We start from the raw sequence: 27515 nt of genomic DNA, 5'->3' as shown, positions 1-27515 counted from the left end.
AAAACTACATTAACAGCCTGATTTCCACGCACAAAACCCACAATATTCATAGTAAAGTTGCAACTTTGTCCTTAAAATTTTTCTTCCTGAGGCTTGGCATATCAGTATACTGAAGACAAATTCAGTTTGTCCACTGTTCCTCAGTGCTTGATTAAGGACTGTCTGAACAGCACATAACCAACAGCTGAATGTAAGTGACAGTCTTAGTTCTTATTTCTTGGCTCTTGTGGGTTGCAGTCAGACCTTTACCATCATTTGAATGCAATTTTTGTATTTAATTTCACAATGGTTTCTTTTTTTGCCAGTTCTGCAATCTAAAATTACTGCTTTTCCCACACTCTGTTTCTGAGGCTATGGCCTTTGGCAAAGAGAATGACAGGGAAAATATTTATAAGCCACAGACCTGTCATAAACTCCATCCAGGCAAAGGATTGGTAGTAATGTCCCACTGCTAGACTTACAGATACCACTAAAGAGCTTCAGAAATTTTCGGTTTCAATAAATTTCTAATCAACCAATTTCCCAGACCAACTAATCGAGCTGTCCAAGTCTGCTGGATGTCAGTAATGCCACGCATTGCTTTTCAGCCAGAAAGCAGAACCCATTATGAATAATGCTAGAGTACACGTGAAAGAGATTGTCCTTTCTACAACTTATGGCCTGGAGGCTTCAATATTTCATTGGCCATAATTCAATTTGCCCCTTCTTAAAAGATCTGCTTCTGTGACCCACTCCCCACCCTTGAAAACATGCTCAGCTAATAATTTCCGGTTAATGAAATCAATTACTAACCTCTCCCCCAACCCTTACTATTCCCTGATTGGGCCAGAGAGAAAAGGAAGCTGCAACTAGCTGGGGAGGAACAGAAATGGGGATAAAACAGCAATAAAAAGTAATTACATAAAAATGCTAACCATAATACAACTGTTAGTTTGCTTAGCCCAGTGGGCTTGAGAATTCCAAGTATCGGCCATTGTCTGTGCTCAGGCAGACAAGAATAATAAAAACAGAGAAAGGATCTTTCAGTGAGATTATTAAACCAGTGCATGAAAAATAAGAGTTGTCATTACACTGCAAAGCGGGGAGACAGAGAGAGAGAAACTCACTGAAATTTCTTTCTGTAGATTTGCCTTTGTGATCTGCAAGGTGCTGTTCTCCTGCTTATGCTCTGTTACCCTGGCAACATACTCCTGTAAAATAAAGATTATTAAAGCGCATATGATTATTCGGCCACTGAATGAATGAGGCAGCGCTTCTGAAATTTCTTATCAGAGAAATTCAATTTTAGGACAAATTGTGTTTTTGCCGCCTCTCAGCTTCCCCCTCCCTCCCACAATACCAATAAAATCATCATCGCTACAGCTGTACATGCTATCTTGTCACTAATTCTTTCATGCTTTTCCTTTCCCATTCCAGGTTTTATTTGAATTCCATAAAAGCAGGTGCTTTCCTCAGTTTGTGGGATTTTGTTTTGGTAGGTGGCTTTTTGATTTTTGGTAACTGGAGCCCATTTTTCTTCTGACATACACAGCTACAGAGAGCAGAGCTGGGAAGCCAGTCAGTAACTTGCTCCCACCACACCGTAGTAGTTACAGGAAAGATCCCACATTCAGCCTATGGTCGGAGACGCCATTAAGAGTTGCACACTTACACAGCAGCCGCCCCGTCCATTCCCTTCCTCCTGGAGCCTATTTCCCTTTCTGCTCCATGTTGCCTCTGCTCTATTTTAAGTTCATCTCAAGAGCGGACAGTTTGGAAGCCTGACGACTAGCCAGTCTATGATGATTTTCGGCTAATGCCTTCCCTCCTGGGCACTTCATTGCTGGCAACAATGCTCAACTCCAAAACTATTTATTGTCCCAGAGAAAGACATCCTGCCGTCCCTTATAGTTAATAACAGGCCGCTGCCTTTGTAAGGCTGACTTAGATAGCACATAACACTGAGCTGGCAGACATCACCTCATGGCTTGTGAATCAGTCAGAAAGAATCTCTCTTAGGTACTTTTGAGGCACCTACCACTGAGGTAATGTAAACACTGTTTTGTTACTATGGCAATTTATGCTATTTCTGTACCACAAATAGACTGAATTTTTTGTGTTGTCCAAAGGTGCTTTCTTCTCTCCAACTGCCCACTATTATGATGTGTTTGTATTCTGGTAATGGTTGGAGCACTTGCAGCCCTGTTGTGCTAGGGACATACACACAGAATAAGAATAGAAGACACTCCCTCCCACAAAGAACTTACAAACCAAATAAGAAAAACAAAAGGTGCCATACTTGTTTCTCCTTTCACCTCTTTGTTTTCTCACAACCTCACACTGATAACTGTCATGGCTTCCATTAAAGCCTTCCTCTAGTATCTTGCATTTCTCTGAACACCATCAGACTTGGGATTAGTCCACAGGGAAGCCAAAAGTGGCTGACACAGACAAAGTGACAGGAGGTCCACCTTCCCCTCAAGAGGATTTCATCTGCCAGTGTGAGTGAGAACAGCTGATATGAATGTTTATGGTGGAGGGTGTTACTTCTGTTAAGGTGTGCACTGCAATACCCTACAAATGTGGACCAAGAAGCAATGAAGAGGTGCCTTATAACAGAGCACAGAAAGTTGACATATACTAAACTTATGAACCAAGTCAGATTCAGAAATAAACTCATCTCCAGGCTCTTTTTTAAAGTAAGAGTCTTTGTTAGTCCAGCTTTGCAATATTTCTGATTAAAAAAAAAAGAACTTGTAAGTTATTCCAAAGAAATATTCTCACTCTATTTTTACTCCAAGTTTCAATCACTTGCAGAATGCAACACATGAACCGGAACCCTGGGTACAGGCAGACAGCACTGTAGAAAACTTGCAGGTGTTAGTTACTCCCAGCACTGTGCAGCAGGTGTCACTACAGCCCCATGGGCCTGAAGAATTTCGTAGTTGGGGGTGCATGGAGAAAACTGGACACAGAACAACTAAATGGACAATGGACTTTACACTGGTGAAGAAAAAGGCTGTGAAACATCTACATAAGAAGGGAACAAACACCAATTACATGCCAAGAAAGTCACCATCCCAACAGATAAGAGCTGAGTTTTAACGGGGGGAAGAGAAAGAAAGATGCTCTGACCACAGGGAGTCTTTCTACAGGCAGCATGATGAGGCAGAGTGGAAATCACAAGTTGGGCCAGCCTTACTCCTCTAAACAGGTTCATCTCATTATCACATCAACTTGTGCAGGCTGCACTCGACCACAGGAAAGAGGAGACTGGAAGAATAAGCACTGTAAAACGTGGTCTTTCATTTGAGAAGTCACACAAATTCACTCCAGTTACTGTCACAGTCATCACAATGGAGGGTGGGAGGCACAGGACTTGTTGCTGTACTCCATCTTGCTTTATTGGGGTGTCTCTGCTCATGTAGGAACAGTGAAAACCTATCCCCTTAAGGGTACTGCACCTTTAATATCTCCTCTTTTTCCCCCACAAAATTTAATTAAAAAACAATGAACCTTTGAAATAGCTGACTGAAAAATATAAAATTGCACTATTCTATCAAAGTTTAACATCTCCACATTCTGAGAGCATGGGGAGAATGCAAAAGAGTACACTGGGTACTTCTCTCATCAGAAGGCTGGGGACTGAGAATTAAAGATCAGGCGAAGGTAGATGCATCTGATTCACCAAGCACAAAGGATTCTGCTTCTTCAGGTAGCATTTAAGAATGTATACAGACTCAGAAAGGAAATTTCTTTTAATGATACCAAACTCAGAATTGTTCCTGTTTGTCTTAATGGAAAATAATTATGAGCCAATGCAACTAGTAGCCTTTGTGTGCCACTATTAATGAGCAACTGAAATGCCCACTGGATGAGGCCATCTCAGATTATGAAAGGGATGACAGCATATTTCCAAAGGGAGCAGTAAAAATGTCCTTGACTGTTCCTTTGGACTAATTTATCGGGAAGAGTGGCCCAGTGATCAGGATAATAAGCCTTTGAGTTTGGAGAGCTGGGTTCAATTCCCTTTTCTATCACAGACTCCCCAGGTGATCTTTGGCAAGTCCTTTGTGTCTCAGTTCCCAGCTATAAGAGCATTGTTCTACCTCAGAGAGGTGCTGTGCAGATAAATACATTAATGATTGTGATGGGGCCTGGCAAGGAATGTACTACCCCATTAGGAGCCACAATAAGAACCACTTGCAGGGAATCAAGGAGGCTCCCTGCTGCTTTGGGGAGTTCTGAGGTAAGGGCCTTTAAACTGTTTTCCAAATGCTACTTTCATGGGGCTTCATTATATGGAGACACACTTATGTTAATTAGTGTGTTAATTAGTGACAACCAGTTGGGATGAAGTATGGCAAGGCATATCTGCAGTACCACACCTGGCCATCTGGGAGTGCAAAGGGTGGCTCGTCCCTTTACAGAGCTATACACATGATAAAGGAACCTCCTGACTAGTATTTAGTTTTTCTAATGTATGAAGAAATATTGTGCTAGTCTTAACTCCTAGATTCTAATGAAATTGCATCCCTAAATACTTTACTCACTACAGCACTCATTTGCTTGCAGGCAGCCCAAAACAGATTAATCACTTCCATGCATTCCTATGGTATCTGCCTGTTTAGTCATCAAGGCATCCATCTTAGCTATTCACAGCCCACTGTTTAAAAAAAAAATGTTTAGTATTGCTTCTGTCCAGCCATCAATCCCAAATGTGTTCAGGCCATTACAGAGAGACAATGTTGTCTTGTGATTTAAACTAATCCATGTTCTATTCCTGCCTCTGCCATTGTCTCAAGGTGTGACATTGAAAAATTTATTTAATCTTTTTGCCTCCATTTCCCCATCTGTAAAATGCAGCAACTCCACCAACCCAAATTTGAAAGCACGTTAAGATCTTGGAGTGCAAGCTATATATAAGTATGAAGTCTTCCTATCATATTGTGAAGGTCTATATTCTGCTTCTCTCTGTCTACATCTATCAGCTATTGTCTTGCTAAAAGGTTTGACCAGAAGTTAGTCACAGATAACCAATCCATCTTGATGAGGATATGGCACTGTCCACCAACCTCATGTCTCTTCACATCTCCCTATTACCAAGGCTCAATCTGCAGGGACCCCAAGAGCATCACGTAGAGCAGTGACACTTAGACCTCAGTGGTTCAGGAGCCAAATTTGTGATCAATATTACCCAAAAGATCCACCAAAGTGTGAATCTATCCTTTCATTTAATATTATTTATATAAATAAAATTCTCTCAGCAAAAGGATTGACCAAGTATTATTTTATTAACTACAATTGGTTAATAACATAATAAAAGCCTCCTGATTGATTAACAATTAAATTACACAGAGTTTTAATATCATGTGCTGCAAAGAGCCATAGGAGACGCATTCAAGAGCCGCTGTCACTCGTGAGCCTCAGTCTGAATATCACTAACTTACAGTTAGACAAGTTACCACTGATCCAATAGCTACGAGATATTGTCATCAACTTCTGCGTTAGACTCTGTTCTATATCAGCAACCACAGAGTTTACAGACACAGAATAAAAAAAAATAGGCCTGGAAAGGACCTCAAGAGGTCATCCTATCCCACCCCCTGCGCTGAGGCAGGGCCAGGTAAACCTAAATCATCCCTGTCAGGTGTTTGTCCAATCTGTTCTTAACCGCCAAGGATGGATATTCCCCAATCACCCCTAGAAGACTATTCCAGAATATAAACTATCCTTACATTTAGAAAGTTTTTGCTAATATCTAACAAGTCTCACTTGCTGTGGATTAAGCCCATTACTGCTTGTCCCATCTTCAGTGTACAAGGAGACCAACTGATCCCTGTCCTCTCTATAACAGCCTTTATTGCATTTTAAGACTGTTAGCAGGTCCCCCCTCAGTCTTCTTCTCTAAAGACAAACATCCTCATTTTTTTTTTAACTTTTCCTCATTGATCAGGTTTTCTAAACCATTTATCATTTTTGTTGCTCTCCTTTGGATTCTCCCCTGTTTGTCCACATCCTTCCTAAAGTGCAGTGCCCAGAATTGGACACAGTCCTCCAGCTGAGGCCTCATGAATGCCAAGCAAAACAGGACAATTACCTCTTGAGTCTTACATACAGCACTCCTATTACACCCGGAATGATATTAGCCTTTTTTCCACCACTCCATCACATTGTTGACTCATATTCAATTTGTGCCCTACTATAACCCCCAAATCCTTTTAAGCACTGCTTCCACCTAGCTAGTTATTCCCCGTTTTGTAGTGGTGCACTTTATTTTTCCTTCCTATGTTAAGTACTTAGCATTTATCTTCATTTAATTTCATCTTGTTGATTTCAGACCAATTCTCCAATTTGTCAAGTCTTTTTGAATTCTAATCCTGTCCTCCAAAGTGCTTGCAATCTCTCCCAGCTTGGTGTCATCTCCATTTTATATTTTAGCATGGAAAACCTGGGATGACCATATACACTCCAAAAATATATGAAATGTTGAAAATAGTTAAAAGCATAAACCTTCCCCCAAAATCAGACCCCATTCTCATATTTTGTTACACATACAGTATGAAAAATAACTGGAGCAGGATGGGGTTAGGATTAAAAGGAAAAGTAGGTCCAACCAAGGCACTGTAATTAACTCATCAAAGACTAGGCCTAGAAAGGAAGTTTCTCATAACACATACATATACTGTAGCAGTAAAACAGGAGATAAGTAGTCCCATAGGCATTTTTAGGCAGGTTTACAGAATGCTCTGCAAACAGAGAGTAATGACTCCTGAAGAGCACCACACACACTTTCTTTGGTACATCCACGTACAGCAAACAGTACCTGAAGCTCTGCCTCTAGTGTAGCCACCTTCCACTCAGACTCTCTCTCCAGCTCTTCCATCTTCTGACCTAAAACACTATTCTGGTCACTCAGGTCTATTACGTAGGACTGGAGAAGCCTCACCTTCATCTGTAAAGGCAAAAAGTAGCTCAGCTGTAAATTATCATGAATATCTCTATGACAGTCGCATGCGAATGCCCCAACCAGACCAGGGTCCTCTTGTATTAGGTGCTGTATACACACACATTGTATGAGACAGTCCCAGCCACAAATAGCTTACAAACTAAAGACAAGTGTGAGAGACAAATGAAGGGACTAGGGACAGAAGAACGAGGATAACTGTGACAGGAACACATGGTTATCCAGACTTGCTAGGTGCACCAAGTAGAGACTGAGTCTTTTAAAAAGAGGTGGTAATAAGAAGCAGTGATCTCTCCTGATATTCTAAAAAGAGGTTTGCACGACCATGTAATGAAGTTTGGACTGAAGTACTAGATATCCAGCTTTTGACAGTGGGTACTAGAAGGTCTGGTGGAAACATAAAGAACGAGTATTGTTCTAGTCGCTGTGAAGAAAAGGACCCCTCTTCCAAAATGGAAATCACTAGGTAACTAAATGGGCCAGTCCCACAGTCTGTAATTTAACATTTAGGAATAAACAGTGCAGAAACCAGACTAATTAACAGCTTTGTAAACCAGTTTATGGCATTGTTAGGCTGTGTCTGCACTGGTCAAAGAAAGCTCCATAGAAACCTAACAGGAAGTACTGTGGTGAAACATTGTGCTCACTGTGGTTTTTCTAAGGCACCGTAGCAGTGCTGTCAACCTGGTCTGGCTTTGAGCTAGCTTCTGCTTCCCCTCATTCATGTTGGCTCCCTTGACCTTCCAGCCTGGTTTGGCTACTGCAGTGACTTGGCCCTCTGGCTACATCATTAAAGGAAAAAAATTCAAAGCACTAGAACAAGAGAGTCCAGTGAAAACGCAGGGTTTTTTGGTGCTAATCCAGCTTTGCCTGTGTACCTCTTGGTGTTCCAGCAGCAACTACGATAGCAATTAGATTACTTATAAACTACCCAGTTCAGCACCAGGGTATGTGTACCACAGTTTGCAAAATCCTGTTATGGTGGATCTCTGAACCAGGACTTTCAAAGTAGGTGTCTTCAGATGTTATGACACATCAGCAAAACCTCAGGAATAGAAGCCAGTGTTTAAGTGATCAGAGTGCTAGCTTCGCTGTTGGTTCACAGCACTCTGCCACATAGGGGCACCCACTTCTTGTGAGAGCCTTAGCTAAGGAAAACACTGGAATGGGAAGCCAGGAGCTCAACATCTGTGCTGTCCGCTCTATAAAATGCAGAGCTACATGGGAGTGTTCAGGTGACTTGTACTGGCACCAAGCCCCCCTGCAATTGCATTGGCTGTTCAGGCCTGCTGAAGGGTAATAGAGGGGTTTTCACCAATTAAGTTATGGACAAACAATCCACTCAATGAAATAACTAGCAAATTAAACACTTTGAAAAATTCATTATACAGTTTATCTAACCATGGCCTTTTTCATAGATGCAAGTTGAGAAAAATGTGGATAATTTCCCTTTAAAATAGCAACTCCCATGGCAGCTATCTATAAAGGAAATTCTTGTCATAAACCATTCCACTAATCTTCATAAAAGACAGCATGCCAAAAGGTACAAATTAGTACACTTAAGAACATTTGAACATAGTCTACCATTTGTAATCTTGTTCACACTTAGTATGGAATACCTTTGATTAAAGCTAGAAACTGCAATTAAAAACCCCACAAATATTTGTGATACTGTAGTTAGAAATGCCTTGTTATTACTCAGACAGCCATAGGTATGAAATGAAGTCTCAGATGATAAGAACACAGGAATTACTATATTGGATCAGACCCAAGAACCATCTAATCCAGTAGCCCATCACAGGAAAGTACAAGAAAACCGTAGTAGACAAACGTAGGATAATCTGCCCCCTGCATTAGGTCTCGCTGTGGTCTCTAACAGATAGATTGGCTTAAACCCTGAGGCATGAACTTTAATACCTATCTGAATTTTAGCATTAATTATAACAATTCTAGATCATCTCAATGTCCATATACATTTCCAATCCTTTTTGGAATTTTGCTAAATTCTTGCCCTAAATGACTTCCTATGACAATGAATTTCATAGTCTAATTAAATGTTGTGTAAAAAAAGTATTTGTTTCTATTGGTTTTGAATTCAGCACTTTTTAACTTAATTGAATGTCCCCTTGTTTTTGTGTCATGAGACAGGGAAAACAGAAGCTCCCAGTCTCTCTTCTCCAGACCAAACATTATTTTATGTACTTTTATCAGGTCCCCTCTTATTTGTTGCCTAACTGAAACAATCCCAATCTTATCAATTTTTCTTTATATCAGAATTATTCCCAGGCTCTTGATCCTTCTTGGTGCTCTTCTCTGAACATCCTCTCATTCTGCAATATCTTTTTTGCAATGGATTGACCAAAACTGCACACACTATCCAGATGAGGCAATTGCACTGATTTATATATAAGATTTTATAATGTTCCCTGATATTCTCCATTCCATTCCTCATGCATCCCAGCATCTTTGACTACAGCTGCACATTAAGCAAAGTTCTTAACTGAGATGTCTGTAATGAGATGCAGGTCCCTTTTCTTTAGTCAATACAATTAATTTTGAACCCTGTAAGGTGTATAAATAGTTTACATTTTCTCTCACCAGTATACTACTTTGCTTTATTGACACAGAATTCAACATAGACAACATTTCAAATTTCAAGAGGATTTTTTGTTATATTGCTGCCAAATGTGCCTATTTCAGCTTCTAGACTGCTTCCCACTTATGAAATGTTCTTTGCCTTATTCCTTTGTCACCGTGCCTCAGTGATTTAACAGCTGAGAATGCCAGATTCAGGACAAACTGCGGAGAAATATGGCAAACTCACCCCACACTGTTGGTTAATCTATCATTAGATTATACCAAGCCAGTAACAAAAGTAAACTTCTGTCTCACCACATTAGTTAACAAGAAGTCAAAAATGCAGCCTCCTTAGGCATCACAACCCTTACTTCACCATCCAGATACTAGACTCTGATGAGTGGTTATTGAAAACCAATTTCATCAATCAAACAAAGGGTTCTTCAAATCCCAAGAGACCAGCCACACATATAATCATTGCAAAGTTCTTATATCAGGTTTGTAGCAGTGACGTTTCACACTGCTAGCTTGTAAAGTCTCTGGTAAATTCCAAAAGATTGGAAACTCCTCAGTCCACAGATTACAATGCTTCTTCTAGATACAAGTCCACACTCCAGAGAATCAGAGCAGAAAAGAGACACCCTGTAGATGTTTACAGGGTCTTTTATACTTGCTGCCTTGTGCCTGGAATTTTATTGTACCAAACAAAAGCCCACAGCACAGTTGTAGAAAATTACTGGTGCAATATGGAGTTCAGGGTCACATGAGCATGTCACATGCTTTACATGGCTTACTGACTCACAGGGGAAGCCACTGGCCACTTGGACGCTAAAGCATCTGCAGGAAGAGTCACCTGGGTGGAATGAGTTTCTTCCATGGCCCACTGTGAGAGTTAAAGTGTCTTTGATAGGCCATCAACTTGAATACTCCATTCACAGTATGCTGGTTAGACTGGATGTAAACTACCTTGTGGGTGTTACTTCAGGAACAAACACAATGGTGATACAGCTATATAGCCAATATTCCTCATTTCAGATACAAAATGATACATACATATAAATAGGATAATCACCTTTAGCAAATAACTTTTCCATTGACACATTACATGATTTTGATTTAGTTGGGGATTGGTCTTGCTCTGAGCAAGGGGTTGGACTAGATGACCTCCTGAGGTCCCTTCCAACCCTGATATTCTATGATTCTATGATATACTTTGTACAAGATTTGTTGCAATTGTCTAACAGTGACAATATCAATGTATACATGGTCATATTTCAATCATATAGCATCACACCCTTCAATCGGATTTGACAGCTCTTTCTCTTCGCCTCCAAGCATTCTTGTCAAGTGCATCTTCCAAGCAGCCATCAACATTCACGTCTTACTTTAGTGTCTCAAATCACCTTTTTTCTAGGCCTTTGTCCTGTGACTACTAGCTTTTGTACTCTGACCAATATATCCCACATCTCATTGTTTCACATGACCCAGCCATCTCAGTTGATACTCCTTCAGCTATTCTGGGAGCACTATTGTTCATATTGTTTCATTGTGTAGCCTATCAGCTCTCATTTTACCTAGCATCCAATGAGCACTCTCATTTTGGCAGTGTGAAGTAGCTGCTCTGCTCATTTTCTCATTGGCCAGCATTCCAACCTGTATGTCATGGCTGGTGTAATCATGATCTTACACACTTTGCTCTTTAGTTTACTTAGCATATTCTTATTGGAGAGAATTCCTGTCAACTCCCTCCACTCACACCAAGAGATCTTCATGCAGCTCCTAACAGCCGCATCCACATTCCCATCATAGCTCAACACTGAACTGAAGTATTTAAACTATCACATGGTCTTTAACCCAGTGCCATCTAGTTTTATTGACTTCTTGTTGTGTCTCTCAAACAAGCTTTACATGTATTTCACCGTTTGTCAGCTGATTCATAAGCCATTTTCTTCTAATGCAGTCCTCCATGGGTCCCACTTATAAAATACCCTTATGAAATCTGGACTGCTTTGGTGACACTATGAAGGGTTCAGTCTTGATCCGTAGTTAATATCTCCTGTTTGGGGAAGGGTTGAAGTAAGTTTGAGATCTCTTTCCATTTCTCTTTTTTCCAAATGGGCAGTACACCACTTAACTTCACAGGAAACTGCTCTTATTTGGGAAAAGCTACTGTCCGGATCCCTAGCCTTTTAAGTCCTATATCCCTCTCATCAAGTATAGGAAGGATTACTGTGGTGGGAAAGCCTAACCTTTTATAATAACTCATCGTATAAAAGTTGACATTCAGAAAACAAATTCCTCATCTCCACCACACAGAGATTAATTCAGACACATGGCTTGTGTATTTAGCTATTTTTCTGTATTGACTGCTTTACTGTTTTCTTCAGAGATAAAACCTCCATTTCTTCAGCCTGTTGTATAATGACAGATAACTGTTTTCTAAACTTTGTTTATGTGGAGCAATGACCAAATCCAAGGTCTAGATACCTTAATGCTACTGAAAAGGATATGACCTAGAACAGGTTTCCACCTGAAGCTTTCAAAAGGATAGATGAATGCCAGTTGTGTTGTTACCTACATATTTAATTATATGTTTATTTGCCATATATGTTCAGTCACTGGTTTTCTCTATATGCTTTAGAGAGATCCAGGCAGCGTGTGGTTCCTGGTAAACAACAAAGACAAAGGCTGGTACTGAAGCTGTGTAGAAGCCAGTTACAGTTGTTTTATGTAATACATGCCTTTAAAAAAAATGTGATACCATATATCATGAAAGACCTTATATTCTCCTTATGTTACTGGAAATACTGAGGTCAGTTACATTAACGTTGGTACGTCTTTCCATAGACATAACCTATAAAGAGACATAACCATGCTCCTCCCCCCAGGTCATATTTAAGAAGTAATTATGAATCTCTTAACTTTTCTAGGTTTAGCTCAGAATCTGAATATTCCACAAGCCTAGCTCTTTGTAACGGTACTGTTGCTCCTCAGCAAAGCAATACTCAATAATGGGGCCTTGAACTAAGTCTATTTCCACTGTTGGAGAGAAACTGAAGTCACAGAATCAGATATGGTATAAAAATGGTTACTTACCTTTTCTGTAACTGCTGTTCTTTGGGAAATGAGTTCAGACATGTATTGCACTCAGGTGCATTTGTGCCGAATGCACTAGTTGGAGACTTTTTCCTCGCACAGCAGTGTGACGCATGTGCCCTACACCTCCTCATAGAGCCCATGCCCTATGCCTTCTCTTGGCCCCTTCCAAGGCAATATAAGGATAGCATCACCCCAATGCTCCTCAGTTCCTTTGCACTGGAGTGAGTGGCTTAAGACTCCACTGGAGAGAGGATGGAGGGTGGATTGTGGAATACATGTCTGCACTCACATCTCAAAGAACAAGTTACAGAACAGATACGTAACCATTTCAAATTCTTCGAGTGATTGAAGATGAGTACTTCACTCAGATGACTCCCAAGCAGTACTGTTTGGAGGTGGGTTCAGAGTCTACCTGAACAATGATTAAAATACAACTTTGCCAAAGTTCACATCCAACCCAGAGGCCATTGTGACTGTACTGTGCTGAGCAAATGTATGTACTGAGGACCAAAATAGCAGCCCTGCAGATGTCCAGAAGGGAGCATCCTTGAGGAAAGCAATTGATGGAGCCTGGGCCCTTGTAGAATGGGGTAAGAGTCTTTGAAGAAGAGGAATATTGGCTATATCATATGGCACTGTAACGCAGGAGGTGGTCCAGTGAGAAAGAGTTTGTTCTGACACTGTCAAGCCGTTCATGTGATCTGCATAGGACACAAAAAGGCAAGGAGACTGAAGGACATGGACCTGTCCAGATAAAAAGCAAGCACTCTCCTGATTTCTAAGTCACATAGACATTCTTAGTCTCTGCTAGCATGCAGGTTTGGGAAGAAGATCAGGAGATATATTTCTGGTTTAAATGAAAAGCTGGTCCAAGATAAAAACTTCAGGTATGGTCATAAGCTACTCTGAAGAACATTGTATAAGAAGGACCCACCATCAATGCTTGCAGCTCAAATGTTCTCCTAGCAATGTTATGGCTATAAGGAAAGTAATCTTTTGACTTAGGGGAAGCCAAGAACAAGTTGCCATAGACTCAAATGGTGGGCCCGTAAGGGCTTCTAGTATGATACTTAGGTCCCAAGGGGACACCAAGTCCTTGATGGGGGCAGGAGACACCTTTAAGAAAGTCACACCTTTAAGAAATCTAAGAATCACAGGATTGGAAAATACCAATCATCCCTGGACTGGAGGGTGGATAGCTAAGATCTCTGCAAGTGCATTCTCATGGAACTCAAAGACAGGCCTGGTTACTTCAAGTGTCAAAGATACTCTGCGATGTCTTGGATTTTTGCTGCCAAAGGTTGTATCCCACAACTAGCTGACGAGACGGAAGACCGTTTCCACTTGGTCAGATAAGCAGATATCACCAATTGCTTTCCATTATTGAGAAGGATCTCCTTAACCACTTCAGAGTATACTCTTTTTCTTGGTCTAGGAACCCAGATGCCAAGCTGTGAGATAGAGGTTGCCGGAGTCCAGATGCAGTATTCGACTGTTCAGTTGCAAGAGGAAGTCTGGGAAAAGAGACAGAGTGTGAGGAGGAACTGAAAGGTTGAAGAAATCTAAAAACCAGCACTGTCTTGGCTGGGCCTGTGCAATGAGGATAAACTTGACGTTTTCCTGTTTCAGTTTGTGAATGACTTGTGGAAATAGAGGGATTGGAGGGAACATTTACATGAGACCCGGTCTCCATCAGTCATTGAACCTGGACCGTGCCCTGCACAAAAACAAAACTGGTGACACAGGTTGACAGCCCAGCTCTATCCCAGGCCTTTGACCTGAATCTTGAGGATGTTGTGAGCCCATCTTTGATGAAGAGGATGACGAATCTCTTCTTGATTTTGAAGGTCCCCAATCTGGTTTTGGGATCCTCTTCCAAGATACCTCAGGGGATGCAGATCAACAGCTTTCCCTTTTCAGGGAAGAATCAGAGTCCATGGGTCAGTTCGCTACCACCAACAATGTGGAAGAGGGTTAAGGGAAGCTAGTCCTGCTGGCTGAAGTGGGTCCCAGTGCCAATGCAAGCTTCATAAAAACTGTCCCAACAGATTAAGGCCTCTTGCAATCTGCATTCTCTTTTTGAAGGATCAACATATGTTACATCTCTCCTTACTGCTACCTTTACCTACACACAGTAAGCAGCGAGCATAGGGGTCAATGTGGGGGATAGAGACTCCACACAATGGACAATGTTTGGAGCCCAGAGAATGCTGCATCCCACATGGAGATCAGCACTACAAATTACTATAAAAACTAACTAGCTAGAAATTATACTAGACCATGGGTACTAACTATTAAACTTTTTACAAAAAGAAGTCCCAGAAATACGAATGTGACATAGAGAAAATAAGCATGAGGAGGAGACTTGCACATGGGGAGTTCTGACTAAGGTCAATGGCAGTAAGAAGGATCTGCGGGGAGGTTGAGGCGTCACTGCCCTTGTATTACTTTAGACGTGGCCACAAGGAAGTGAAGGTACATGTGCCACCTCCCCCCCCCACACACACGGGTACTGCTGGGAAAAAAGTCTCCAAGTCTGGTGCCATTGGCACAAGCACACCTGAATGGAATTCATATCTGCAACCACTCAAAGAAGAACTAGTCTATTTACACTAACATAAGAATGGCCAGACTGGGTCAGACTAAAGGTCCATCTAGCCCAGTATCCTGTCTTCCAACAATGGCCAATGCCAGGTGCCACAGAGAGAATGAACAGAATGGGTAATCATCAAGTGATCCATCCCGTTGCCCATTCCCAGCTTCTGGCAAACACAGAGTAGGGACACCATCCCTGCCAATAGCCATTGATGGACCTATCCTCCATGAACATATCTAGTTCTTTTTTGAACCCTGTTCTAGTCCTGGCCTTCACACACCACTCTCTGGCAAGGAGTTCCACAGGTTGACTGTGCATTATGTGAAAAAATACTTCCTTCTGCTTGTTTTAAACCTGCTGCCTATTAATTTCATTTGGTGACCCTGAGTTCTTGTTCTTAAACCAACAGGACATAAGCACCTTCAGAAACCTCAGCTAAATCACCCTGAGCAGCCACTAGGAACCTGTATTGCTGTCTCAGGATTCCAGCTGCCATGGAACCTTTTCCTCCTGCCTGAGCTATACTCCTCCAGTCAAGAGCCAGAAGAGCAACAGGAGATTCACCCTTAGCAGATTCATCACACTGCCTTCTACTAACCTTGGAGGATTCGTCACAACACACATTCAGGTCCTCTGATCTAAATAGTAACAACAGGGCCAGTAACTTTCATCATAAATTTGAATATTCAACAGACCCTATTGACATGGGACAAATGGGTATGATTTACTGCAACAGTATGCCCCACATACTGTACCATATTCCTGCAACATCTCTACATGTACTGCCACAAATCTCATGCACAGCACACGGTTTTCTTGCAGCGCCAAGATATTGCCCGTGGTCTCCTCCATATCCCAGAGGTAATTCTCCAGATCTAATTTCACTTTAACAAGTGACACTAAATTCTCTAAGTTTCATTATGAGTGTGAATATAGATCTTTAAGAGAATACACAATATACAAGCTTCTGTTTCTAGCTGAAAGGAAAGAACATATTTCAAATTGAATTGTATCAGCTACCCATCTAGATCACATTATCTTTGGTATCATGAGATTAAGCATAATTTTAAATTCTGTCGTCTTCTTTCCACAGACCCACTATCCATTGAAATCACTCTGCATACAGACTAGGGGGAGAGGGGATAAAGCTACAGATGTGAGCATAAGATAATTTGAATAGAATGTTGGGGAGATATTGTGTTATCACAATGAGGAGCAAGATTTTCTCCATATCATTCAAAACAAGGCTTAGCACCCTATTAAAAGAATAATAAAAAAATACCTTCAGAATATCATGGGAAATGGACTGGCCAAAATCAGAAAGTGAATGGAATTTTGTATATTTCATTGTTGTGGTTGCAAAACTGCAGTGAAAAATGCATTTTCAATGCACTTGTGTACATTTGGCTACTCCATCTGAGTGGATCCATAGAGTTTGGAACACACAAGTCCACAGCCAACAAAGTGGGGAAGGAGACTAAACAGAGGTTTCTCAGATATTTCATTAACTCAGAGAAACCTACAACAGTCCAGTAACTTAAACTGAATGAACAGGAAAATACAAACTTATTATTTGAATATACTATGAAGTTACTTTATGGGACGACACCATGGGATAGAATGAAAGCCTGATACCATAGAGCTAGTGGTGAAAACCCAGCCCCATTAAAGTCAATAGCAAAACTTAAAAAAAAAAAAACAAAAAAAAACAACCACCTTCAGTGGGGCCAGGATTTCACTCTAGATGTGGAAAAGGTTTATTAGCTAATCTTGTCCATTTCCTTTTTAGTGCAGAATTCCCTGCAGTATATTCTCCAGTTCAATTTTAATTGACACAGTCAATGGGGCTTTCCACATTTCCCTGGCAAACTTTTCTACAGTCTAACAAATCACTCTGATAGGACATATTTCCTGATATTCAGTCTAAAAATTTTTTAGCATATTTTGAATCCATAGCTCCCAGTTGCACCTCTTTTTGTCCCCATTCTAAATAACTGCTCTCCCTTCCTTGGTGTTTACAGTCTTGAAATGCTTGCGGATTAGAACAACCACCCTTCAGTTAATTTTGGCAAGTTAAATATACTTAATTCTTTCCATCTTTATCCATAAATCATTTTTTTCCAGCCTTAAATGCACTTCTACTCAGAAAAGTGACTTTAAAAACAGCATTGTGGAGATCTGTTTATCATCTCTCAGTGACAACTAGATCACATTTTTCAGGTGTTTTTCTAGCTGCCAGTGCCTCAAACTCATCCCACAATCTTTTATTCCTGAGTATCATGATCAATAATAAACATTCAGAACCTTGTGTTCTGAAAGCCCACCTCGAACATGCTCTCTGAGACATCTCTGTCACTTCAAGTCCCTCCTGAAAAGTCCTTTCTGCCATCTTGCCAGTGAGAAAGGAGGGGAAGAAAACTAAACAATAGAATCATTGTGGCATGTACATGCCTTACATGTGTAAGTGTCTTATCTTATCGCCTCCCTCATCACCTCTCCCTTTTTGTCTATGATCCTCACTTGTTACACCATGACATCTGACACTAGCAGTCCCTGATAGGAGCTCTGTCTACTGTTTTTTTTTTGTGTGGCACCTACCACATTTTTAGGTGCTAAAACATAAAAAGTATTCTGCAAGCCAAATTCTGCCTTCACTTATACCTGTGCAACCTACTACCTTCATGGGTTTGCAGAGCTGTGACTAACTACAATTTCACGAACGATTCTGTTGAGGATACACAAAAATAGAATAGAATCCAGCTCACTCAGTCTTGCCTCTGCAAGTCTAGGCAAATAAAGTAAGTTGCAGTGCTTTATTAATCAGTAAAGTCAGCAGAGCTGACTTTAAATACACAGGACAGCAGATCTGCTGAATAAGGAAGTGCCATTTTCACACAATTCCTCTTAGAGTAGAACTGTACTTTAGTGCAGACTCACAAAAATGAGTAAAATGCCTCCAAATTTGTCTTGTTTCTTATTTTTAGCACTGAATCATTATAGGCACCTAAGAGGCTTAGCACTGAACTCCCAGCCACAAGGCCTTATGGTAGCTTTAAACCATCTTTGCCCCCATCCTCTCAATTTTTGGCTGCTTGGGGGGGCTGGAGAAACCCCCAGCAGGGTTATCCCAAGTCCCCCACAATCCCTGCTCTCTAAAATGCCATCCCACACTCAGCCACATTCCTTATGTTGGGGCTTATGAGGGAGTCTTCTGTAGCCAGGTACGCTTTTAGAATCCCTTTACACTACTCCAACCCCTTTACCTGGAGTACGGGGCCACAGCAGGGCTGAAAAATCTCACCCATGCGGTTTACCCTCTTCCAGATCACTAATAAAGTCTGCCTGGCAGAATTTGTTCCTTATAAACCCATACTGTTTATTGCATATGGTTCCCTCATCCCCTAGATATTTACAGATTTGTTTGTATCACTGTCCCCCCAAACCCAGAATTTTACTAGATGCTGAAGCAACACTAAACAGATGTAAAAGCAGCAAAGAATCCTGTGGCACCTTATAGACTAACAGACGTTTTGGAGCATGAGCTTTCGTGGGTGAATACCCACTTCCTCAGATGCATACTAAACAGATGGTAATTGCTAGGATCATTCTTTTATCTATTTCTGAAGATCAATACCACATTTGCTTTTTTCCAATCCTTTGATACTTCTCCAGTTCTCTATTATTTTTCAAATATAATAGCAGTGTTTTTGCTAAATTCCATTAACTAATTTCCTTTACATCCTGAGATATAGGTCACTTGGAACCAGAAGTCTGTATATTGTCAAGTTTCCTACATATTCTCTTAACTAATTTATCCCACATCTTTATTTGAAAAGTCTTCATTACTTTTTAATTGCCTGCACCACTTTTCTTTCTTTTCTTGTTAAAGAACCATTTATATAGTCAGATCAGTAGCTCAGTCATTTTAGACTTCTAGCTGACTCTCCTTTTATTAATGGAGGTCTTTACTTCCCTTCGCCCCCTCCTCCCCCCACACCGATATACAATGCAAGTAATATCTCTTTTATTCCTCTTTGGCAGAGTTTACTCAGCCTGCTTTATTGCTGCCCCTCTTTTCCACATAAATCATAACTGATTCTGAATATTTGTGTTTGTTTCTCTTCCTCATGTTCATTCCAAATAAAGGCCTTTTTGTATTCTCAAGTCTTTGAGCTCCATTAGTCACTTCTTGTTCCCTGTATTTTTCTGTATCAGAGAAATAATAGTCTGTTGCAATTTAATTATTATGGTGTGTTTAGGTTCTTCCTGTCTTTCCACATTCATGCTTTTTAAGATTTCTTGCCATTGCATCAGGTTTTTAATTTCTCAACATTTACCCTCTTAAATTCTAATACACTCGTACTACTCTATTCTTCAAGACTCTTCAAACCCCCTCCCTTCGCACTTAGTGTGGCAGAGTCAGGCATTCATCTTAGTGTTAGGAAGCAGAGTCAAGATGGTTTTTCCTCTGGTTGGATTCTGTCCTGTTCGCCAACCTGTAGATTTTAAAATGAGGCAGCTTAAAGGAGGTGAGGGGGGACAAGTTTTTCACTCACCCCTCCCAAGGGTTCCAACAGCAGTAGATTATTACTGGTACTCTGCTTCCATTCAAGTCTTCTGAACAGTTAATGGAAAGTTCTTACCAGATATGTGTTTGGGAAAGAAGGAAACCAGAAACTTCACTTAACTATTATGGACAAGATGAGTGCTAATCCCATATCTGTCTGTAGTAAAAAATCATTCCTTTTATTATCTCTCACCTCAAATTACTCACCAGATTTATGTTTCTACCAAGTTATAATGAAATCAAGACTGTGAGAGATCTGTTCTGATCAGATCATTTAATTTTAAAGTTGGTTTGTTTCCTTCCATGCAAGGAAACTTCTTGCAATGTGTTTTCAGGGATTCTTCAAGGATATGTTATCATGTTTGATCAACACACTTAGAGTACTCGCTCATTTCTCAGTGAAGAAAGCCTGAAAGAACATGTGTAAACTGACTTCTTTGGAAAAAATCTCTGCGAAGAGCTGAGGGAGTTTTTCTAATATACACATATATATGCATACACACAAGAAGAAACATTTGGTTATCAGAAATACTCTTCCACTGCTGAACACTTTTAAATAAGTAACAAACTACACACTCATTTGATATGGAGCACAAGAGCCTACAGGGATTCCAGTGCAGCAGAATATAAAGCAAAGAGTACAAAAGACTGCTGGGAGGATAATGTAATGTCAGATGGGCTTAGATGTCTTCATCTTGACTTCGTTAGAAAATGGTAGAACACTGTGTTTGAGAAGGGATTTTCAAGGGAAATATTCTACTAATGTTTGTTGTGGTCTCTTGGTGAAGAACTGGTTTGTTTTTTCAAAGTTTTCAGTTTTAAAGTGCAAAGTTCAGAACCTTGTGAGAATTCTTGATCCACGTGTGCTTGGCTAGAAGCGAAATGATGCTGCAAGTTTGAAGATTTGAACTGAGAGATGCATGTCTGGCAAAGACGACACATGGCCTTATGTAGCGAAGTGAGACTCACCGGCGCAGCGCCTCCTCTTGGTCATATCAGGATTTAGCTGTTGTCCAGCTCAGAGCGCCCTCTGTTGGCCGGTGGCTCATCTGCCTCAGGCCCCCGTGTCCCTCCCAGACCCCAGTGCTCTTTATCTCGCGGTTCTGCCCCAGCGGTACCCCCACACTCTGGGTCTCCCCTCCCAGGGGAACCCCCAACCTTCTCACCCACCTTGCTACAGTGGCTATTGCAAGTCATCATCTAGGCCCCACTTACTGGGGCAAACTGCAGTCTGTCATAGCCACTCATCACAGCTACCTCTGCCTAAGCCCAGGCTGCACCTCTGCAACCCCAGTACCTGCTTTGGCCTTTCCCAAGGCCTGCAGCCTGGGGCATTGCCAGGCCAGAGCTCCCCAGCCCTGCTCTGTTCCCAGTACCCTTTGCTCCCAAGAAGCCAGGTCCTTCTCTCTCCACAGCTAGAGAGAGACTGACTTAGCTCCTGGCTCACTGGCCTTTTATAGGGCCAGCTGTGGCCTGACTGGGGTGTGGCCCCAGCTGTGGCTGCTTCCCCAATCAGCCTAGCCTAGCTGCTTTTCCTATTGGCTCCCCATGGCTGTTTTAACCCCTTCAGGGCCAGAGTGGGATGATGAACGTAATGGTAGGGTGTAGCGGGGTCAACGAAAAAGTACTTATTCTCTCACTCCCGTTGGAAGCCTCGATTTTCTTTTGTGTATCTTCTTTTCTGTTTGCACTTGCCTTCCATTGTTAGATGGTGTCAGAAAAATTTTGATTAAAAATTTCCACACCAGCTAGTGGTCACTGTACTTTATTCAAGGAGACACAGCTCTGGCTAGGGGTTGCTGGACCCCTGGCTCTGCCTTAGGCCCCGCCTCTCACTTCACCCCTTTCACCAAGCCCCCCCGCCTCTTCCCACCCCTTTCTGCCCCCTCCCCCATTAAGCCGTGTTTCCTGCTCCTTCCCCTCTCCCTCCCAGAGCCTCCTGCCGGCACGAAACAGATCACAGCGGGCAGCAGGCAAGGGGATGGAGGAGGAGGGAGTGAGGAGGCTGCGCACTGGGTTCTTGCTTCTCCCTCCTCCAGCACCTCCCGCCTGCCACTGTCAGCTGCTTTGTGGCAGCTCTAGGGGGGGAAGGGGGAGGAGTGAGGATGTGGCACTCAGCCTGTCTCCCTCCCCCTCCGAGCCTCAATGCTGCAAAACAGCTGGTCATGGTGGGAGGTGCTGGGGGAGGAAAGGGGGTTGGGCACCACGTCCTCATTCCTCCCCCTCCCAGAGCCACTGCAACACTGCAAAACAGCTGATCACGGTAGGAGGGAAGGGCAGGCACTGATGGGGGAAAGGTGGGGGACTGTAAGGGCTGCCAGTGGGTGCTGAGCACCCACCATTTCCCCCCCCCCCGAGTTGGCTCCTAGCAGGAGCCACATATTATCTTTTGAAGAGCTGTATGTGGCTCCAGAGTCACTGGTTGGCCACCCCGATCTACGCTACAGAGCTACAGCAGCACAATTCAATCTAATCAGGGCTTCTGTGCAGTAGAGTTTAACTCTAGTTAATTTATTGTCCATGAACCTGAGATACTTCACACATATGTGAAGGCTGGTGTGGACACTTCGCAAATGTTAGCTCCAGGATATAAACATTTGTGGCTTATCCTGGTTATCGCTCACCAGGTGGAATCTCCCCTCCCAGTATTATCCCTGTGTGTCACAAATAATCCAAAAAATTTATATATGAATTTAAATGTATCTAGAAAATACTCGGCTTCATGGAAGATGAAAGCTACCTTTAGGCTGTGAGCCTCAAACCGAAGCAGTTAGCTTAACATTATTCTCCTGAATTTGAAGTACAGTACTTCTGAGGCACTTTTTATATACATTAGCAATTTGATCATTTGCTGACTACAAATCCTGGTCAGGGATCATCAAAATTTTTATCCAAGACAGTAAATTTACAAAGCATGGCAGAGTGTTGTATTGAATGACACATTACTGGTGCTCATGTTCAAAATGTTGTCTCAAAGCCTTCCTTATTGAAATAACCCCCTGTTGTGCCACTTTAATAGCCCTGGTATCTGGCTGCTCAAAATCAGCCACCAGGCAATCCGCCTTCATGCTCTATCCGGGGAAATCTTATCACCCCTAGCCTCCCAGATATTATGAAGTGCACAGCAGGCTGCTATGACCATGTGAATTTTTCCTCATTTAGGTCTAACCTGGCATAAAGGCAGCACCAGCACACTTTTAATCTGCCAAAGATACATTCTACCGTCATTCTGCACCTGCTCAGCCTATTATTGAATAGCTCCTTACTGCTATCCAGTTTCCCGTGTAAGGCTTCAGACCCATGGAAGTATGGGGTACGCTGGGTCTCCCAAGATCACTATGAGCATTTCAACATCACTCAATGAAATCTTCTGGTCTGAAAAGAAAGTCCCTGATTGAAGCTTTCTGTACAAGCCAGTGTTACTGAAGATGCATGTGTCATGCACCTTCCCAGACCACCCCCATAGATTTCAGTGAAACACTCATGGTGATCCACAAGTGCCTGCAATACCATAGAGAAGTAGCCCTTTCTATTAATGCACTCCATTGTAAGATGATCTGGGGCCAAAATTGGGATATGCATGCAATCTATCACCCCACCACATTTAGGGAATCCCACCAACCCAAAGCCATCCACTATTCCATGCACATTTCCAAGAGTTACAATCCTTCATAGCAGGATGTGATTAATGATCCTGCACACTTGCGTTAACGCAGCCCCAACAGTCGAATGATGTGACCTCACCACTTGGTGCTTGTTTTCCAAGCCCAAAAGCGACAGTCCACTGTGTTCAGCTACTCTGTGAATGCCAAAAGTAATCTGCTGTTTCTTTCCATGGCACTCTACAGGTCAGCCAACTCTGATTCCTGTTCAGATTGGGAATGCATGATATACTGCATGACCATCTGCGATGTGTTCAGAACAGTGACCACAACAGTAGAGAGCAGTGCAGGATTCATCCTTTCAGACAGAGATGGTGGGTGCACAATAAACAGGGGCCACTGAAAAAAGTCCATGGGATGAGGGGATGGAAAAAAACTGCATCATGGGACATTGAGCCTGCACCTATGATGCACTGCGATCTACTCCATCTTCCTACAATTATACTGTCTTGTGCTGCACAGAGATCTGTACAGCATATGTCCATGAAATTCGCTCCCTCCCTCACTGTGGAGAAAGATATACACTAGCTTTCCACTCTAGTTATGACTCCCACACATTGGTTTTAGACAAAGCAAAAATAAGCTTATTAACTACAAAAGATAGATTTTAAGTGATAATAAGGGATAGTAAACAGATCAAAGCAGATTACCTAGCAAATAAACAAAAATGCAATCTGAGCTTAATATACTAAAGAGATTGGATACAAGTAGCGAATTCTCACCCTAACTGTTGATTCATAGAATCATAGGACTGGAAAGGGACCTTGAGAGGTTATCTAGTCCAGTCCCCTTGCACTCATGGCAGGACTAAGTATTATCTAGACCATCCCTGAGAGGTATTTTTCTAACCTGCTCTTTAAAATCTCCAATGATGGAGATTCCACAACCTTCCTAGGCAATTTATTCCAGTGTTTTAATTATCTGACAGAAAGTTTTTCCTAATGTCCAACCTAAACCTGCCTTGCTGCAATTTAAGCCCATTGCTTCTTGTCCTACTTAACCTCTGAGGATAGAACAATTTTTCTCCCTCCTCCTTGTAACAACCTTTTATGTACTTGAATATGGTTATCTCGCCCCACCTTCTCTAAACAAACCCATTTTTTTCCATTTTCCCTCATAGGTCATGTTTTCTAGATCTTTAACCGTTTTTTGTTGCTCTTCTCTGGACTTTCTCCAAATTTTTCCTGAAATGTAGTGCCCAGAACTGGACACAATACTCCAGTTGAGGCCTAAATCAGTGTGGAGTAGAGCAGAAGAATTACTTCTCATGTCTTGCTTAGAACACGGCTGCTAATCCAGCGGTGGGCAAACTTTTTGGCTAGAGGGCCACATCTGAGTGAGGAAATTGCATGCAGGGCCATGAATGTAGGGCTGGAACAAGAAGTTGGGGTGCGGGAGGGGTGTGGCAAGGCACTGAGGTGCAGGAGGGATTCGGGGTGTGGACTCTGGCCCGGTGCCGCTTACCAGGAGCGGCTCCAAGGTGGCAGTGGCACGCAGCAGGGCTAAGGCGGGCTCCCTTCCCGCCCTGGCCCCACACCGTTCCCAGAAGCAGCCAGCACCATTATCCATGCAGCCCCTGGGGAAGGGAGAGAGAGCAGAAGGCTCTGCGCACTGCCCTTGCCTGTGGGTACCTCCCCTGAAGCTCCCATTGGCCGCAGTTCCCCATTTCCACCCAATGGGAGTTGCAGGGGGCGGTACCTGTAGGCAAGGGCAGTGCACAGAGCCCTTTGCCCCCCCCAGGGGCCACAGGGACGTGGTGCTGGCTGCTTCTGGGAGCGGCATGGGGCCTGCGGCACCATGGGGATGGCAATCCCGTGGGCCGGATCCAAAGCCCTGACAGGCCGGATCTGGCCCGCGGGCTGTAGTTTGTCCACCCCTGTGCTAATACATCCCAGAATGATGTTCGCTTTTTTTGCAACAGTGTTACACTGTTGACTCATATTTAGCTTGTGGTCCACCATGTCCCCCAAATCCCTTTCAAGCAAGCTGTAGGCTCTTAAGGGGCAACCTGCACTTGCTTGCAGCTTAAAAAACCCCACATGTTCCTTTAGCAGGCTAAAATTCCCTCTATTCTGGGTTCAGCACTCCCTCCTAGTTCAGTCTTTGTTCCTCAGGTGTTTCCAGCAGTCTCTTTGGGCAGGGAGTCAGTGAAGAACCATGATAATGTCACTCCCCTGTTTAAACAGCTTTTGCATATGGTGGAAACCCTTTGTCTCCATTCTTCATTCCCACACCACTTCGTTCCATTCCATGCCTCATTCCCACTGGTATTCCAATATGGAGTCCAGTACCAGGTGACCTGGTTACATGACCCTGTAGGGTCCTGGCAGCCATAAGTCAGAGGCTGTTTACAGCAGGGTTCTCAAACTGGGGGTTGGGACCCCTCGGGGGAGTCACAAGGTTATTACATGGGAGGCCACAAGCTGTCAACCTCCACACCAAACCCTGCTTTGCCTCCAGCATTTATAATGGTGTTAAATATATTTTAAAAGCGTTCTTAATTTATAAGAGGGATTGCACTCAGAGGCTTGCTGTGTGAAAGGGGTCACCAGTAAAAAAGGTTTGAGAGCCACTGGTGGGAGATTAGCTTCCTCTAAGACCTATTGTTTTCTCCTAATAGACCTGTAACCTGAATGGGCCCTTCCCAGCCAGCCATCTAGACTGACAGTCTTTCGCATAGTGGGCGTTCCCCAGGTGGAAACACATTTGTGATACATAGAATCATAGAAGATTAGGGTTGGAAGAGACCTCAGGAGGTCATTTAGTCCAACCCCTTGCTCAAAGCACGACGAACCCCAACTAAATCATCCCAGCCAGGGCGTTGTCAAGCCTGACCTTAAAAACCTCTAAGGATAGAGATTCCACCACCTCCCTACGTAACCCATTCCAGTGCTTCTCCACCCTCCAAGTGAAATAGAGTTTCCTAATATCAAACCTAGACCCTCCCCCACTGCAACTTGAGACCATTGCTCCTCGTCCTGTCATCTGTCAGAGAACAGCCAAGCTCCATATGTAATTTAATAAAACACACACACATATAAGGACACATCCTGCAGTGAGCTCTGCCTAGGCAGACTTTTGTCCCTGCATGAAGCTGCACTGACTTTAAGGGAGCTCCATACAGACACAGAGGTCCACCTGCATTGGGCTCATGGCAAGAATGAGGCCAAAATCTATTTCTTTTCAGAGCATCATCCCACAAATAACAATGATTAAATGGGTCAGTAAAGGGTAAGTCTTTAACTTAAAACTTTTCATAACACATGTGCCACTTGGCTTCAAATAAACGGTAAAGAAATCTGATATTAAAGGAGAACTATAAATGAAAAATGAAAATAAAGACAACACCTAATCACAGGTCTCAGTGTTCCCGGGCTGTGGGTGCCACTGTGGCCAGAAATTAATTTAAAAATTTAGCTTTTAAAAACTCTTTCCACCACCTACTACAAAATTCTGTTAAATCCTCTTGGTACTTCCTGGTTTGGTGAATGTCCTAATGACATTAGCAATTCTGTAAGGGATTGTCTACATTGCACCGCAGTGAAGACTACAGGTATGTGAACTGCAGAGAGCCCAAAAATGTTGCACTCTCTGTGTCCCATGTAGCTGCTGATGGAGTGAACTAAAAGGTACCTAGTTGGCCTTAACATAATCCTTTTTCAAACAGGACAACATTAATGTAAACTAGGTACCTTTTAGTGTGTGCCAGCAGTGTCCACAAGGGGCAGTTAGAGGACCACAATTTGGTGTGCTCTGCAACTCACATCCCTATAGTCCACACTGCAACACAGTATACACATAGACTCTCATAGCAAGCTGTACAATACGTGGTATTTGTGCTGTCATAGAATGATTCATAGATTCTAATGCCAAAAAAGGATGCCATTGGGATCATCTAGTCTGACCTCCTGTATAACACAGGCCAGAGAACGTTCCAAAATAATTCCTAGAGCAGATCTTTTAGAAAAAACTTCCAATCTCGATTTAAAAATTACCAGTGACAGAATCCACCACCATCCTCGATAAATTGTTCGAACAGATAATTACTCTCACTGTTAAAATTTATAC

The 27515-nt window shown here is 42.4% G+C and overlaps 1 protein-coding gene across 1 annotated transcript in view; it reads right to left on the bottom strand.

Moving 5' to 3' along the window:
• LOC115660332 (polyamine-modulated factor 1-binding protein 1-like) overlaps positions 1-27515 on the bottom strand; it is a 351977-nt gene that overhangs the window by 254832 nt on the left and 69630 nt on the right. Inside the window, exon 3 of the mRNA XM_030581656.1 lies at positions 6806-6934. Coding sequence (XP_030437516.1) covers positions 6806-6934 — 129 coding nt within the window. The remainder of the gene's footprint in view (positions 1-6805; positions 6935-27515) is intronic.

This window comes from Gopherus evgoodei, chromosome 12 (genome assembly GCF_007399415.2).
Source record: "Gopherus evgoodei ecotype Sinaloan lineage chromosome 12, rGopEvg1_v1.p, whole genome shotgun sequence".
NCBI lineage: Eukaryota > Metazoa > Chordata > Testudines > Testudinidae > Gopherus > Gopherus evgoodei.
The sequence above is the reverse complement of the archived record's forward strand: the minus strand, read 5'-3'. Positions and strand labels throughout refer to the sequence as shown.